The 16,031-nt window shown below is 41.3% G+C and overlaps 1 protein-coding gene across 1 annotated transcript in view; it reads right to left on the minus strand.

Annotated features, from left to right (window-relative positions):
• Window positions 1–268: 268 nt before the first annotated feature.
• The window catches only part of SLC24A4 (solute carrier family 24 member 4), a 132,528-nt gene continuing 116,765 nt past the window's right edge, over window positions 269–16,031 (minus strand). Inside the window, exons 13-17 of the mRNA XM_067547101.1 lie at window positions 10,412–10,578; window positions 6,551–6,665; window positions 3,613–3,725; window positions 2,697–2,762; window positions 269–421 (exon numbers count right to left, since the gene is read on the minus strand). Coding sequence (XP_067403202.1) covers window positions 269–421; window positions 2,697–2,762; window positions 3,613–3,725; window positions 6,551–6,665; window positions 10,412–10,578 — 614 coding nt within the window. The remainder of the gene's footprint in view (window positions 422–2,696; window positions 2,763–3,612; window positions 3,726–6,550; window positions 6,666–10,411; window positions 10,579–16,031) is intronic.

The raw sequence follows: 16,031 nt of genomic DNA on the forward strand, positions 1-16,031 counted from the left end.
AGGACTTTTGAGCGTTCTGCATGAGATCCATAAGTTGGATGACTGAGCAGCAATACCCAAAGAGGAAAATGCTTTGGTTGCCTTGGGCTAGCATGTTAAAAGAAAGGTTTGTTTTCCTTCCAGGCAAGTAAAAGTTCTTGTTGGATGACAAAGCAGGAAAGCAAATCAGATTATTGATGAGGAGAAGGTAGAAATGTAAAATGTCTCCTATCATTTATAGCACAAAGAATCAAGAGTATATCAGCCTCTCTCGTGGTTGTGGCTTGTTTTAAAGATCTTCTCGGCACATTGGAAAGTTGACAAAGGTGAAGACATTAAACTCTATTAATATAGAGAAACACAGGAAAATGGCATAAAGAAACAAGACGTAGATGCCTAGTTTCCTGTCAAGTTTCCATTTATTTATATGAATTCCACCCACCTGCAAGTATACAAAGCATTAGTTAATTGAGTCTCAAAGAACACAAATGCTACAAGCTTCAAATGAGGAACTATTTGAATCTGCTGTCCTTAAACATGTTAAAAATGCAATCTTGATAATTTTACTGATCAAGAAAGACAATGTTCATTGTTTTCAGATGGTGATAAGGCACATAACTGATCAAGTGGGTTAAACATGAGGGCTTAATTCTCAACAACATTAAGGCTCCTTTTCACTGCTCTAGCATAAAAGGGGGCCTTGAAGTGGGTGTAACTTAAGGGGCGTCCACCCTGCAGCTGGAGGAGTCCTCAGGTAGACATACAAATGCTAACTTTACTCAAGCTAGCATGCTAAAAACAGCAGCCATGTAGCCGTGGTAGTGCAGGCGGTGGCGTGGATTAGCAGCCCAAGTACAATCCAGTCTGAGAAGCTAGGTAACCTTCAGGCAGTTAGTCCATGCTGCCATCTCTGCTGCTATGGCTGCACTGTTATTTTTAGTATGACAATTGATCAGACCTAGCGCAGGCATGTCTGCACATGTTAGAAATTACACCTCTAGTGGCAGCACAGATGTACTGTAAGTGGGTAGGGTACTTTAAGAACCCTTCACAGGGACAGAGTTAATGAGGAGCTCTTAATGTAACTGAAAATCAGGCCGATAAGTGTATAGTTTCAGCACACTGTTTGAGTCATGCCGTTCCCATTAACTGCTTCAGTACAGCCTAAATCATCAGGTAAACGGACCTCCAATGCTGCCACCTAGACCTGCTATGTTCCATGGAACATTGGCTCTCACAGAATGCTACTTTCATACAGACAGCTGCCAAAATATATGCCACCCCGAATTGTACTGTGCCTAGACATTGGCCAAAATTTTCAAACTTGGGCAACTGGCCTAAAATTAGACCTCTAAATCCACATTTTGGCTCCTAAAAAAAAGAAATTTTTGACTTGATAGTCAAATGACCGTGCTCTGACCACATTCGAGCAAGGCTTGTGCAGCAAGGCTACTGTTCATGTCTGCTACGCTCCCACTTTGCACTACTGAACACTGGTCACGCAAAATGCAGCTGAAAATATTTGGTCTGGCTTCATGTGAGGTAGACAGAAGAGATCGTTTCTCTGCAGCCTGTGTTTTCAAACATAGATGCCTAAAGTGAAGCTCCTCAATCCACAGCTAGTCTCCTAAATCTTCATTTTCAGGAGGGCCAAACACCAGCAAGTCTTTATTTCTGTGTCAATGCTATGAACACTGGCCTAATGTCCCCAGCTGAATTTCAAATGGGGGTGTATCTAGCAACGTGAGTGAGCAATAGGAGTGTTCGGAAGCTTTTCCATTCAGACGGCACTGCTTTAGTTGTGCCAGAGGCTTGCTCATTCTACCCATCAATACCCTTATCTTTGACGATAATATTTAGATAACGCTCCCACACCATGCCAAATTGCTGGTGGGGGGGAAATGTATGACACAATAAGGTCAAATAAAACACAACTTTTGTCTTTTAAGATGTTATTTGGACATTTGCTTCAGAGTGTGGCAAAGATGAGTACCAGTGATGGTGTCTACTGAGGGCTGGGCTGGCAAAAGGATTATGTCTGTACAGGTCACTTGTCAGATGCATTGGCAAGTTAATTGTATATTGACTAGGGTCTGATTTTTGCAATCCTGGTCATCCTATCACCAAATTTAGTGTGTCATTGGTACAATGCACTGGTAAGTCACAGACATGCAGCAATCTGTGGTGATGACCATATTCACTATGTAGTCTCCACTGGGGGTCAAAAGTTTGAGAAATCCTGTTAGCGAAATGTTAATGAGGATGGATATTTACACTTTCAGAGTCTGGTTCTGCCCATGTCGGGCTCAGTAGGAGTTTTGCCACTGACTTCAGTGCATTCCAGATCAGGCCCTAGATGTATTGGAATTGACTTCAGACCCAAATTAAAGTTTCACTTCCCAGGCCTTTTGTTACAAAATAAAGACCCAGTCATGAGAGGTACTTATCTGGTTCCTGCTGGGAGCCGAGGTCCTCAATTCTGACTGAAATAAATGGGAATTGAAAGTCATCACTGCCCCATTGGGAGTTGAGAGCCTAATTTAATGCGCACTGAAGTCATTGATTGCTGGATCAATCTCTCTATGAACAAATGCTAGTCGGAATGGTAAGTACTTCCAGTTTCTCCTACTGCTACTTGAAAAGTAAATACATGTATCAGATTACGACATGAACTGAATACTCAGAGGGGTCATATTTTAAACCACAGAAATACTTACAGTAAGAGCTACAGACCCTAGTAGAAGCACAACGGAATAGACCAGTCCTTTGCTATTTATCATAACCTGTGAAAATTAGACATAAAAGAGAACTTTAAAACATTTAGCACATTTTAAGAGTGCGAAGAAAGTTAACTGCCCTTGATTCATAACATTCTCTATTCTATTTTAAAGTAATATCTAAAATTTAAAATGAAGGGCTTGTCCACATGACGGGGTCCTGCACTCTCCAGGGGTGTGATTTCTAAAGTGCATTAATGTGTTGTGCATTCATTGATCTGGGTAGACCCTGCTTGTGCACACTAATGGTTTCCTACTGGGCCTGCACTATATTAAAGTGCACTAGGGGTCTACACGGACCATTGAATGGCAACACATTAGTGCACTTTAGAAATCACATCCCTTATGCGCATTGCTTCACTGTGTTAATAAGCCCCAATTTACAATTTTTAAACTACACGAATCCTAGATGTTTAATTCATGACAAAATGTACAATAATGGGAGAACAGGATGTTAGAAAGAATCAGAACAAATGTGTAAATAATCAGACTTGCTTAAATAAAACCCCTCAGCACTTGTATATTGCTTTTGGTCAATAGCTCTCAAGGAGGAGAAGACTTATTATCCTCATTTTACAAACAGGTAAACTGAGGCATTGAGAGGCGAAGAGCTTTGCTCAAATCTGCAGAGTCAGACAATAGCAGAGCCAGGAATAGATCCAAATAGTTCCATTCTCCTTGCCACACAATACAATTAACCCCCATTGAAAGCATCTTGTGACAGGAAAATTACTCGCAAATCTCCCTGTTCTCCAGCCCAGAAATAACCTCATGTCTTATTTAGCTACCAATAAAAATGCTTGGCATTTTTAGAATCTTTTTTGCAGAAGAAAACAAATTTTAAAAATATACGTACAACTGAGCCATAATCAATCACCATAGTTTGCAAGCCCCATGGTACTCCAAGGCCTACTAAAATGTCAAACACATTGCTCCCTATTGTATTGGATACTGCCATATCACCAAGACCTGGGGAACAAAAAGCAAACAATTATTCTCAGGTCGCAACAACATTTTGCGGGACAAACATTTTGTAATGAGGCTGAGGAGGACAGAGAATGACCATTGAGCAGTTTTGCAACATAAGATGACACTTTAAAATGAACTAAGCGCTCCTTCAACTCCCACATGGGCAATTTGCCAGGCACCCAGGATCAGCAGGTAATTTTAATAACATTTACATAACTTTTCAAAATAAAAAATGCTCACAACCAATATATTTTGTGCATGTATCATCCTTGATGGCTGAGCAGAAATGGTTTGGTGTTGGAGTCTGACACCAATTAAAAACAAAGCAGGTTGATAAGCTTTGTCTTGTTTACTCCGTAGTTGCAGGGCGAAGCTGGCCAAGAGTTTCGTTGTAGGAAGCTATCAGCAGGGGTAGTCAATTATTTTTTGTCAAGGTCCAAATTTCTTGATCAAGGTATAGTCAAGGCACCTACTCCAGAGAAACATTTTTCACCCCACAACAATAATGGTAATAGTAAGTAAATAAAAAGATTTTGTGGTCCGTTCAAAAGCCTCTGGAAATCTGGATTTGGTCCATGATTCAACTATTGACTATCCCTGCTGTGGGTTGTCTTTGTCTCTTGGGATGTACTCTGGGGATGTGCACTCTAGCTAATCTGAAAGGTGATTGTGAAAGGTGCTGAGCAGCATGGGAGCTGAGGACATTCAGCACTGAGCCAGATTGGGCCATTAAGTCTGAGCTCCAAATTCATTATTGAAATTTCATTTTTGAAAAATAACCCAAACTAATAATGAAATATAAGAACAAAGTGGGAGTGGGTGGTGAAGTCACCAGAACCTTGGTCTTTCTGAGTCTCTGCCTTCTGTGCTCAGTATTAGCTGGTGTCTGATTTTAATACCGTAATAATGGTGGCAGAAGTGCTCACCCTAATTTTTTTCTCTCTCAAGTACCTGCTTAATTATCTGTTCCACTGCCAAATCCACAAAACACGTGCCAGGAAGGAGGAAAAGATCTAATATCGTTGGAAAAAGTGCCCTGCAAATAAGATCAGCTTTGTGGAGGAACTTTAAAGCCCATGGGAGACCTCTAGCTGGATCACACGCACAACCTCCGCTCCCAAGGCAAAGCCTGACACAGTGGGACATGGTCAGTAGCGCAATCCATCCCTGGGATTTTTCTTTATGGCAACACCTCTTGCCATTTCCCTTCACTGTCAGAGCACACCCCCATTTGCCCTTTGGGAAATGCTACTCCAATACCACACATAGCCCACACTTGTCACATTAGAGACCAGGGATTCTCCATGTGTTACTTCACCAAGCTGTTTCCTAGCCTGAATTGTCATAGCAAGTAATCTTGACCAGATTTTTGCCTGATATGTGGCAATATTCTATTGCAAAGATTTGCCCACTGAAATCAACAGTAAACTACAAATAGAATATTAACTGGACTGTAAAATAACTGCACTAAGCAGATATCTTTTTTCCCCATTGATTTCTCATTTAACATTTTGAGTTATGATAGGGACACTAGTGAACACAGAAAAAGGCATTAAACTGACCATTTTAGCATTTTTCCTCCTCTATTTTTTCTACAGATCTACTGACTCTAATATCAGACATGGAAGAAAATAATTTTAATAGGCCGCGTCCCATAACAGTTCTGAATACAGTTGATCTATTTTTGTGAAATTTTCCTGCATGTAATGCCTAATATGAAGTAGAGATTTTTAATATATAATTCTTTTTTGTTAAGCATATCCAAAACACATTCAAAGAACAAATGTTGTGTGAAATGTATAGCTCTTACAGTTATAAATGATACATTTTAAATATATTATTGCTGTTCCCATCTTGCATTACAGATGTGGGACTGTACTGGCTCCTGGTGGCAGTTTCTAACTTCAGAATTCTTATTGGTTCACTGAAGCCTGTATGCAGGCTGTACGCTGGAGAACAAAGAGCCCCATCCTTTGGCATTAAGGGATGTAGGAACTGGAATTCTGGAGAATGCTATTGCTATCTGTTCCTCTCTCAGTGTGATACAAATGAACACACTGTCATGCTTAATTGTGTTAAGCAACAATGGTAAAGCATGTGGCCATAAATATTTCTCATGTACAAAAGGAAAGCTTACAAAAAATCAAAAGCTCAGCCAGATAAATATGAGCTGGAAAATCTTTGGCTTTTAAATAGGAAAGTTAAACTTGACATAATTAAGGTTAATCTGCTCGGTGTTAGTATTCAGAGAGCCAAAAGGAAGATGCTGGATGTGTATAGTTGGATAAGGAATATATGTCTGAAGGAAGTTGAATTTCATTATGCCTTTTCTCCTCTCCCACCAGTATCTTTCCCCATCAGCTTAAGAAATCCTCTTGAAATCAATGCAAGTTTTACATGCAGGACTTAGGACACGGTCTGAAAAGCAAACCTTTTTCTATGCACCTTCTTTGTGTGTACAATCCTATTTTTGTGGCTGATATTTTCTAGTATGGCTCTAGAAACATTACATCTTTCTGATCTGATTGATCTAAGCTGAAGTTTGGTTGTTGAATGACCTGCCAGAACATTACATAATTTCTCTTGATGATCTCCTGGAAGTAATAAGTGCCCTGTACTTGTCACCAGAGGGATAACAGGGTAGGGACCATTTTTTGTTCTGGGTTTGTAGAGCACCAAGCACAGTGGGGCCCTCATCCATGACTGGGGCTCCTACATGCCACAGCAATTCAAACAACAGTTTGAAAAAAAAACCCTGCATATTAAAGAAGCAAAGCACACAGTATTTACATGAAATTGTCAGAACACTTGAACAGAAATGATACCTTGTCTTGCTACTATTAAGCTGGCCATGCAGTCTGGTACGCTCGTTCCTGCAGCTAGGAAAGTAATGCCCATGATAACATCAGGGATCCCCAGAGTGTATCCAATTACAGTAACCTGCGCAGTAAGGGAAAACAGCCATTTAAAATAATTGGGAAGTCTCTTATTTTGAGCCTGTATTTCCAATAGAACTGTGACTCACTCGTCACTTTAATTTCTGGATGAGGATGTTATGAGGGTTAGACACAAACACACACATTTCTGTAATGAAACAAAATTATAGCAACAATCTGACTAAAAACCTCCTTCTATGAAACAATAGTACTCGTAGGCACATTCTTAAGGGTTTTTGAAAGTCATTTTAAGTACTCCACTTTATCCATTTGTAACAGCATGTGCTGGCCCCTTAAAGGCGCTTACAGGCCAACACAGATTGTTCTTATGTTCTGCCTGGAACAATGGACTGCTGGGTGGTTCCCAGATTGAAGGTAGCTGTACAGTTGGCAGCAATGCATGCTGGGAAGAGAGCTGAAGTATAAAAGAGCACCCTTTGCCGTAGTAAGAGAATGATATACCTTCGTGTATATGTGGTATACATGATATACCTTGACTTTAGCAAAGCTTTTGGTATGGTCTCCCACAGTATTCTTATCAGCAAGTTAAAGAAGTATGGGTTGGAGGAATGGACGATAAGATAGATAGAAAGCTGGCTAGATCATCGGGCTCAACGGGTAGTGATCAATGGTTCAATGTCTAGTTGGCAGTCGGTAACAAGCGGAGTGCCCCAGTGATCGGTGCTGGGGCCAGTTTTGTTCAATATCTTCATTAATGATCTGGAGAATGGGGTGGATTGCACCCTCAGCAAGTTGCAGATGATAATAAGCTGGAGGGGAGTGGTAGAAACTCTGGAAGGCAAAGATAGGATACAGAGTGACTTAAACAAATTAGAGGCCTGGGCCAAAAGAAATCTGATAAGGTACAACAAGGACAAGTTCAGAGTTCTGCACTTAGGGTGGAAGAATCCCATGTACTGCTACAGACTGGGTACCAACTGACTAAGCAGCAGTTCTGTAGAGAAGGATCTGCGGTTACAGTGGACAAGAAGCTGGATATGACTCAACAGTGTGCCCTTATTGCCGAGAAGGCTAACGGCATATTGGGCTGCATTAGTAGGAGCACTGCCAGCAGATCAAGGGAAGTGATTATTCCCCTCTATTCGGCACCAGTGAGGCTTCATTTGGAGTACTGTGTCCAGTTTTGGGCCCCCCACTACAGAAAGGATGTGGACAAATTGGAGAGAATCCACCAGAAGACAACAAAAATGATTAGGGGGCTGGAGCACATGACTTATGAGGAGAGGCTGAGGGAACTAGGCTTGTTTAGTCTGCAGAAGAGAAGAATGAGGGGGGATTTGATAGCACCCTTTAACTACCTGAAAGGAGGTTCCAGGGAGGATGGAACTAGGCTGTTCTCAGTGGTAGTAGATGACAGAACTAGGAGTAATTGTCTCAAGTTGCAGTGGGGGAGATCTAGGTTGGATATTAGGAAAATCTTTTTCACTAGGAGGGTGGTGAAGCGCTGGAATGGGGGGTTACCTAGGGAGGTGGTGGAATCTCCATCCTTAGAGGTTTTTAACAAAGCCCTGGCTGGGATGGTTTAGTTGGGGTTGGTCTTGCTTTGAGCCAGGGGTTGGACTAGATGACCTCCTGAGGTCCCTTCCAACCCTAATCTTCTATGATTCTAATGGCTTGGGAAGAGGCAAGACCTGTTCTGAGGCTCTTGACAGAGACACTCCTGAAGGGAACAGAACTTGAGTCTCTCTAGACAAAGGTCCCAGAAGCAGCTTTGGAAGAGCCTAGGAGAGACAGTAGCCTACAATGGGAATCCAGTAAGAATGGGAGGAAGGGTCTCGAAAGGGGGTGTGCTAAAATACGCTGAAAAGGGGCCAGAAAGAAGGCTTAATAGCCAGCCAGCTAAGCAAGCCTATGTAGTAGTCCGTGGAAGGATTAAAGTGAAGCAGAAACATTTGAGACTGGAGCAGACAGTTACATCACTGATGATGGGATTAGGGCTGGAGCATGTGGTAGAAAGGAAAGCATGGATTCCCGTAAACCTCAGTGCTGCCACCTTGAAGTATTGTGCTTGCACTCCTGCAAGAAAAGCCTGTTTCTAGATCCATGCAACTAAGGGCCAGAGGGCTGTTTTGGGAATCTCTGCAGCCAAAGAGAAGAGTTCCTACAGACTCTTAAAGCAGGCATTGGCCCAGAAGCTGAACTGGGACTAGTGTTTGCTTGGACTCTTTGGAGTTATGTTTACCCCAAAAGGGATGGAGTTATATTTACCCCAAAAGGGATGGAGTCTTTTTTCTAATTTAGCCAGAGGGTTAAATTAAATTACACAATCACTAAGATGTTTCCCCACTGAGAGGGTGAGTACCTGTGGGGACACTGAGGCATGGTCTCTTAGCGATAAGAGAGACTGTTACAGCATTACTGAACACATTCTACCTTTGGTCTTTCCACAAAACTCCCACTATTTTCAGCAGAAGTTCTAAAAGTGGAACCAGGTAGAGAGCATGGTCTTACTAACGTACAGATGCTATGAAGCTGTGGCAATGTGGTACCAGGGAGAATGAATGGCTGGAACATGAATCTCTCAAACAGTTTTTGCTACATATTGTAAATCAGTAGAAAACATACATTACTTTATAATGTAATATTTTAAATAATAATCCAGGGAAAATACTGTGTCCAAGTGGAAATGGAAAAATAAAATAATCCCCAAATGGATAATATACTGGCAGAGCTTTCAGCATGTATCCCAGGCAAGTAAAGCTGTAATACACATTTCACAAGCCTCAAGCAAATATGAAGGTCACCAGCTCGTAAATGAAGATGCTTCCAAAAGGTCACACCAAACTGTTTCATACTCCATTTTCCAAGATACACATTTCACAATATGAAAGAGTTAGGTTTCTTTCATTGTACTGATTTTAATTGAGGAAAATATGGGCATGGGAATGCTTTATCTATCTTTCCATTGACCTTCAGTAACAATAACATAACTTCTCATTAGTTTTGCCTCTCTTTGAATAGAAAAAAAAAGATGTCTTTTTAAACATCCAAAAATATTTTTTTAAATTACAGAGTCTAATTTGAGCTACTTTACTATTCATGTCTGAGTAAAAATGTACATTTAAGATATAAAAACTGAGAGAAAATAAGAGTGAATCACCTGGACTAGCATTTCAAGTAAGTGTTTCTAAAATATCATACCTGATATATTTTCACCAGAGCCTACATTTTTGCACGTTAAGAGCAATTGGAGAGATTTTATGGGCAACCTCTCTGGCACTCTTACTAGGAAGGATAATAATACTTCGGACTAATATCGTTCATTCCACCCAAACCATTTTACAATGTATCTGATCCTGCAACCCTTACTACTCACCTGAGTTACTGTGTATGTTTCAGGGCCAGGCCTTTAAGGCCATATTTTTAAAGGTATCAGGTGCCTAACGATGCAGATAGGCACCTACTGGGATTTTCAAAAGCACTTAGGGCCTAACTCCCATTCAATATTAGGAGCTAGGTGCTGAGATGATTTTTGAAAAATCACACCAGGCTCCTATCTGCATCTTTAAATTCTCATCTTTAAAAATATGGTGCACAAGCACTGTCCAGAAGAAAGACTAGCACATAGATCAGATATTAGAATAATTACTAGACTCCACACACCTCATTGTAGCTAAGTTTTTGGGTTTTTTTGCTCTCCTAAAACAATCTGGAATTGGAGTTTAAGACATTCACCATCTGGGCTGTACATTTTATTTCTTAAAACAAAGGTTTGTTGCATCCACTTACCATCCACACCATAAAATAGGAGAACAAAGCAATCCACAGAGTGGATAAAATGAATGTCAGCATAAAAAAGTTCTCCCAACGTGGTTTGTTGCAATTTGGAATGGTACAAAAGAGTAGGAATATCAATGGCCACGTCAAAATCCATCTGATTTTGTTTATTTTTCCATCTACGGAAAGAAAGGAAAACAATCTATTTAATTTTCCTGTCATTGCTGCATCAGGTCCAGTTACATATGTACGCACACTATGTGGACAGAGAAGAAAACAACAGAGAGACTTGGTTACACCTGTGCATTTTGGTTTCAGAGTCATTTGTCTCATTTGCCCCCATATCATTAATTTTTGTCTCTGTATAATAGGCCAAGTTCTGCCCTTGGATGCATGTGTAGGATTCCCACTGATTCAAACCAGGCATAATGTACATACATCCAATGATGAAATTGAGCCATGATGTATTGCTCTTTTGAATCTGAACCAGAAGGCCGGTAATATTGCCCTTTCAAGGGCATGTTATCTTACCATTAAATCCTCACCTGAAATAAAAAGCAAATTACAACTTTGTTTTTTAAAGGAACCGTGTAAAAAAATTGCCCACTTCTATGCAATATTAAAGAATGTTTTTTTGCTCATATAAAAACAGAGATGTTGGCCCTTATTCTGAACTGTGCCTGTGGAGGATCTGGTGCCAGAGAATTTGCAAATCCACAGTTTATGATATGCATAACAATACACTCACTCTGGCTTCAGAGACAAGAGATATGAACAATGTTTCAAAAGTGTGAAGTGTTGCAAACATGCATGTAAATCTCAATTAATGAGATCAGAGGCAAATTACAGGATTTTCACAGACTACGGATTATATTCAGATTCCTTGAGGTATTTCTAGAGCATGCTACAAGCTTGCTTTAGAGGTTGACAAAGGAGGGGCACAGCCAAGTGACATTTATGTCGTTTTATTTCTGATATAATTAAGATAGCACAGGATTTCTTAATACTTGAAACAGTATAAATGCTTTTATCATTATGTGTGCGAATTCTATACAAATGTGCTGTTTTGAAACAGATGGATAGTCACACCAAAGGGAAAGAATATAAAACCAGATCTCTCTCCACTGTAGTCAGAGTTACACCAGTGTAAGTGAGAGCAGAATCTGTATCAGTGTCCCTTGATGCTTTCTTTAATGAAGCAAAAAATAATTGTAGGAAGAGCAGCAAACAATATGATGCTGTCTTCAGATTTAAAAGAAAATAGTAATAATGCTGAAACTCCAGCCTCCCAGTGCTTACATGAACTTGTGCTGCAATGAAGACAGCTGGACCAATGCTTTGTAATGGGGATTTCTATCATTTGTCACAGAAGAGCTATTCATTTAGGCCTTGATTTAGCAAAATCAGTGGAAAGTCAATGTGAACATTCACGGTTTAGGATATGCTTAAGTGCTTTGTTGATTCTGAATCTTAGACAGGATCCCTATCAGAGTACATGCCTTCAACAAAGAGAATGAAAGACAGAACCTGCTAACTCCATACTTATTATCTAGGAATGCAGGTTTCTCTTCCCATGCAACAGGGAAAACATATGGGCCTGATTCTACTCTAGTGTAAATCAGGTCTAAGGCCAGGAAAGGGTTACACCAGCGTGAGATCAGAATCAGGTCCTTATTCTTTCCCCTTGATTTAGTGAGACAGTTGCCCACTCATTCTGCAGTTAGAGGATTTTTGTTTCCTTAAAGAAAGCATCAAGAGATATTGGTTTTGATTCTGATCTAGCTTACACAAGTTTTATGCTGGTGTAACTGAGTAAAGTAGAGTTACTTGTGAATTATACTAGTGTAGTAGCTGAGAGCAGAAGAATTCCAGTCTTGTTTAAAGTAATTTCATTTTTTTCAAATTCATATGCTCTGCACTGTATATGAGAGGCTTTGGGAGTCAAACATTGCATTAAATGGAAGGGCTATTACAATGTTTACAAGAACCAAGTGACAGTGCTACAATGAGAAGTTTTATATTAATTTTCCAGTATATTCCTTTAATGCTATATTCCTTTGTTTCCTCTCAAAGGAGTACAAACTTTATACTTGCAGGAATCACTTTCTCATTAAAATGCAGCCATCTGTAGGTGAAAGATAAACAGGTAAACAACACACAGTGCAATGGTAATGAGAAAGGGATATTGGTCAAAGTCCTACTTTAAAATAAAGTATCATCAGATTTGCAATATCCACATACAGCAGACAGGAACTCAGTTTTAAAACCCCAAAACCCCAAGTTTGGTGTGATGCTGGCAGACCAGGTGCCAGCTTATGCCAAAGTCCCCATGTCTCAACTGAACATTGACAAATACATAGCTGGAATCAGTCTGTCTCACTTATATGTTAGTATTGTTAAAACTGGTGTTAGAATTATAAGAACATGTTTAGACTTTATTGAATGCTTGTGAGCCACTGCATGCATTAATCTCACTTGTAATATCTGTATCCCATATTGTAAGCTCATATTTGATGGTTATATTGTGAGCTTCTGTGACTATGTAAATCACCGGACAGCAGACAGACATTAAATTAGTGTGAAGGGCTGTTCAACAAAAGAAGGTTTTATGTCCTTCCCAACAGGAAAGGTCCATCAACATGAGATGGACTATTATGGGATGATAAAGAGAATAAAATACTTTGTTGTTCTGCTCATTTCCCCATGAAGATGAGTCATGCAAGTGTATTCCCACCATCAGCTGAGTTTGCAGCTCAGAGCGCATGGCAGAAGGGAAATAAAAACCCCAGGCAAATGGAACTAGGCATCTCTATGCTGCTTGGACTCTGGGGGGAAAGGCGGAAGGGCAAGGTTTCTAGGCATAAGCAAGAGATCCCCAGCTGCTTAGCCTGGGTTAGCCCTAAAGAACATATTGACCTTGCTGAACATAGAGGCTTCTATTTCCTTCTGAAACTTAAGATTGTAACTCATTTGTGTGTCGATGTTTATGTTACAAGCATTGTCTTTGCTGTGAGATAAAGAAGTTACTCACTTAGTGCAGTAATGATGGTTCTTCAAGATGCATATCCCTATGGGTGCTCCACTATAGGTGTGCTTGTGTCCCTGTGCTGCTGATTGGAGAACTTTGGTAGCAGTGTCCATTAGGCCTGCACATGCATTATCTCTCCTCATGCTGCACCATGAGACTAGCCAGCGCACACAGGCTAACCAACCTCAGTTCCTTCTCTACCACAAAGTCATTGACAAGAACTTCAAAGTAGAGGGGAGGAGGGGGGGTTGTGGAGCACCCATAGGATCACACATCTTGAAGAACCATTGTTACTGCACAAAGTGAGTAACTTCTTCTCCTTCTTCGAGCAATATCCCTTTGGGTGTTCCATTGTAGGTGACTCACAAACAGTATCCCTTCCAGAGGGCAGGGACTTCAGAGTCGGTTCATTTACAGATGATAGTACTGTGGAGCCAAAGATGGCATCTGAGGCAGAGTTCCCAGTAATCACATAGTGTTCTGTGAAAGTGTGGGCTGATGCCCATGTTGCTGCTCTACAGATCTCTGAGATGGGGACATCCTTACAGAAGGCAACACGTGAGGAGATCGATCTCATGGAATATGCATGAAGAGTGTCTGGAGGGATCATACTGCGCACTTGGTAACGCTGTCTGATGCAATTCGAGACCCACTTGGAGAGCCTTTGGGCTGATACTCCTGAGCTCTTGGATCTTTCCACCATGGAAAGAAAAAGCCTAGGGAACTTCCTGAAATTCTTAATCCTATCGAGGTAGAAGACCATGACATTTCTAACATCTAGGAGATGTAATATAGCCTTCTTGTTATATTGGTGAGGCTTGGGGTAAAGATTGGAAGGTGAATCAATTGGTTCATGTGAAATGGGAAGGGTACCTGAAAGATGAATTTTGGATTAGGCTTGACTGTAACCTTGTCTGGAAAGAATACTGTGTAGGGAGAATGCACCATCAGATCCACTATCTTGCCCATTCTTCTGGCCAAGATAATCACTATCGGGAAGGCCATTTTCATGGAGAGGTACATCGGCAAACAGGTGGCCAGGGGTTCAAAGGGAGGCCTAGTCAGTCCTTTCAGTAACAGGTTTAGGTCCCACATGGGAGTGGGACATTGAGGTTGTGGGAAGAGGTTGAATATATTCTTGAGGAATCTTTTAGTGGTCGGGTGTGACAACACTGAGTAACCCTCAACAGGTGGGTGGAAAACTGTTATAGCCGCTAAATGGACCCTAAGAGAGCTTAGAGAACAGCCCCATTTCTTTAGGGTCAATGCATAGTCTAGGATATGAGTAAAAGTAATCAATGTAGGGATGATCTGTTGAAAAGAACACCAAATCTAGAACCTGGACCATTTTTGCAGTTAAGTACGTTGGGTCAAGGACTTTCTACTGTGCAGCAGAACTTCTTGTACCTCCCTTGAATGGGAGCTTTCTAAGTGTTGGAACCAAGCAGGAGCCATGCCTGGAGGAGGAGAATCCCCAGCTTGGGATGTAGGGGGCATCCTCTGTCCTAAGACAGAAGTTGCAGAATGGCCGGAAGAGGGATCAGAAGGCATGTCATTAGCTTTGACAGGTAAGGTTACCAGGTCTGTCTCCACTAAGTAGGAGCAATCAGAATGACATGGACTCCATCTCTTTTTATTTTCAGCAGGACCTTCGACAGTAGGGGAAATGGAGGAAGGGTGTACAGAAGGTCCCTGTTCCAGGGGATGAGGAAAGCAGCACCCAGAGAATGTTGACCTTTGACCTATCCCCACTCTGGAATGGTAGCATGGATATTTTTTGTTCAGGTCAGTGGCAAACAGGTCTGTGGACAGGGTCCCCCATCACCTGAATAGGTCGTGAAGTGTTGTCAGGTCTATCTCCCACCCGTGATTATGTGGGAAGTTGCGACTGAGACTGTCCACTATAGAGTTTTGTGTGTCCAGTAGGTAAGCTGCAGATAGTATGACCTCATGGGAAATGCATCAATTCCATAGTCTCATCACTTCTGTGCATAGAGAGAGCAACCTGGCTCCCCCATGTCAATTGATGTAGTACATACAGGCTATATTGTCTGTTAGGATTTTTGTGTGTGATCCTGTGATTAGCAGGAGGAAATGGGCGCAGGATTCCTGACCATTCTTAGCTTGAGGAGGTTGATATGGAAGGTCATCTCCATGGGCAATCACTTGCCTTCTGTTGTGATGCTGTTTAGATGCATGCCCCACCCTCTGACTGATGCGTCAGTGGTGAGGAGCAACGATGGTGAGGTTTGCAAGAATGAGATCCCTTTGCAAATGATGGCTGGGTGCTTCCACCAGAATAAGAAATTTTTTATCCTGATGGGTGGTGACAGGGATTTGTCCAGCCTGTCCCTGTTTGGACTGTAAACCGGGCTGAACCACATTTGGAGGCATCTCATGTGAAGCCTGGCATGTGTCTCCACTGTACCCTCCGCCATATGCCCCAAGAGTTGGAGGGAGAGTCTGGCTGATATTTGTGGACTGCTTTGAACAGTCTCCATGAGCAAGACTAAGGATAGGATAGGGAGGTAAAATAGATGGAGTACCCAGTTTGAACGATCTCTAGGACCCATTAGTCCGATGTTATGCACTCCCAGTACTGAG

This window comes from Emydura macquarii, unplaced genomic scaffold (assembly GCF_026122565.2).
Source record: "Emydura macquarii macquarii isolate MOO-44397 ecotype Brisbane River unplaced genomic scaffold, CSIRO-AGI_Emac_v2 contig_1229, whole genome shotgun sequence".
NCBI classification, from domain to species: domain Eukaryota; kingdom Metazoa; phylum Chordata; order Testudines; family Chelidae; genus Emydura; species Emydura macquarii.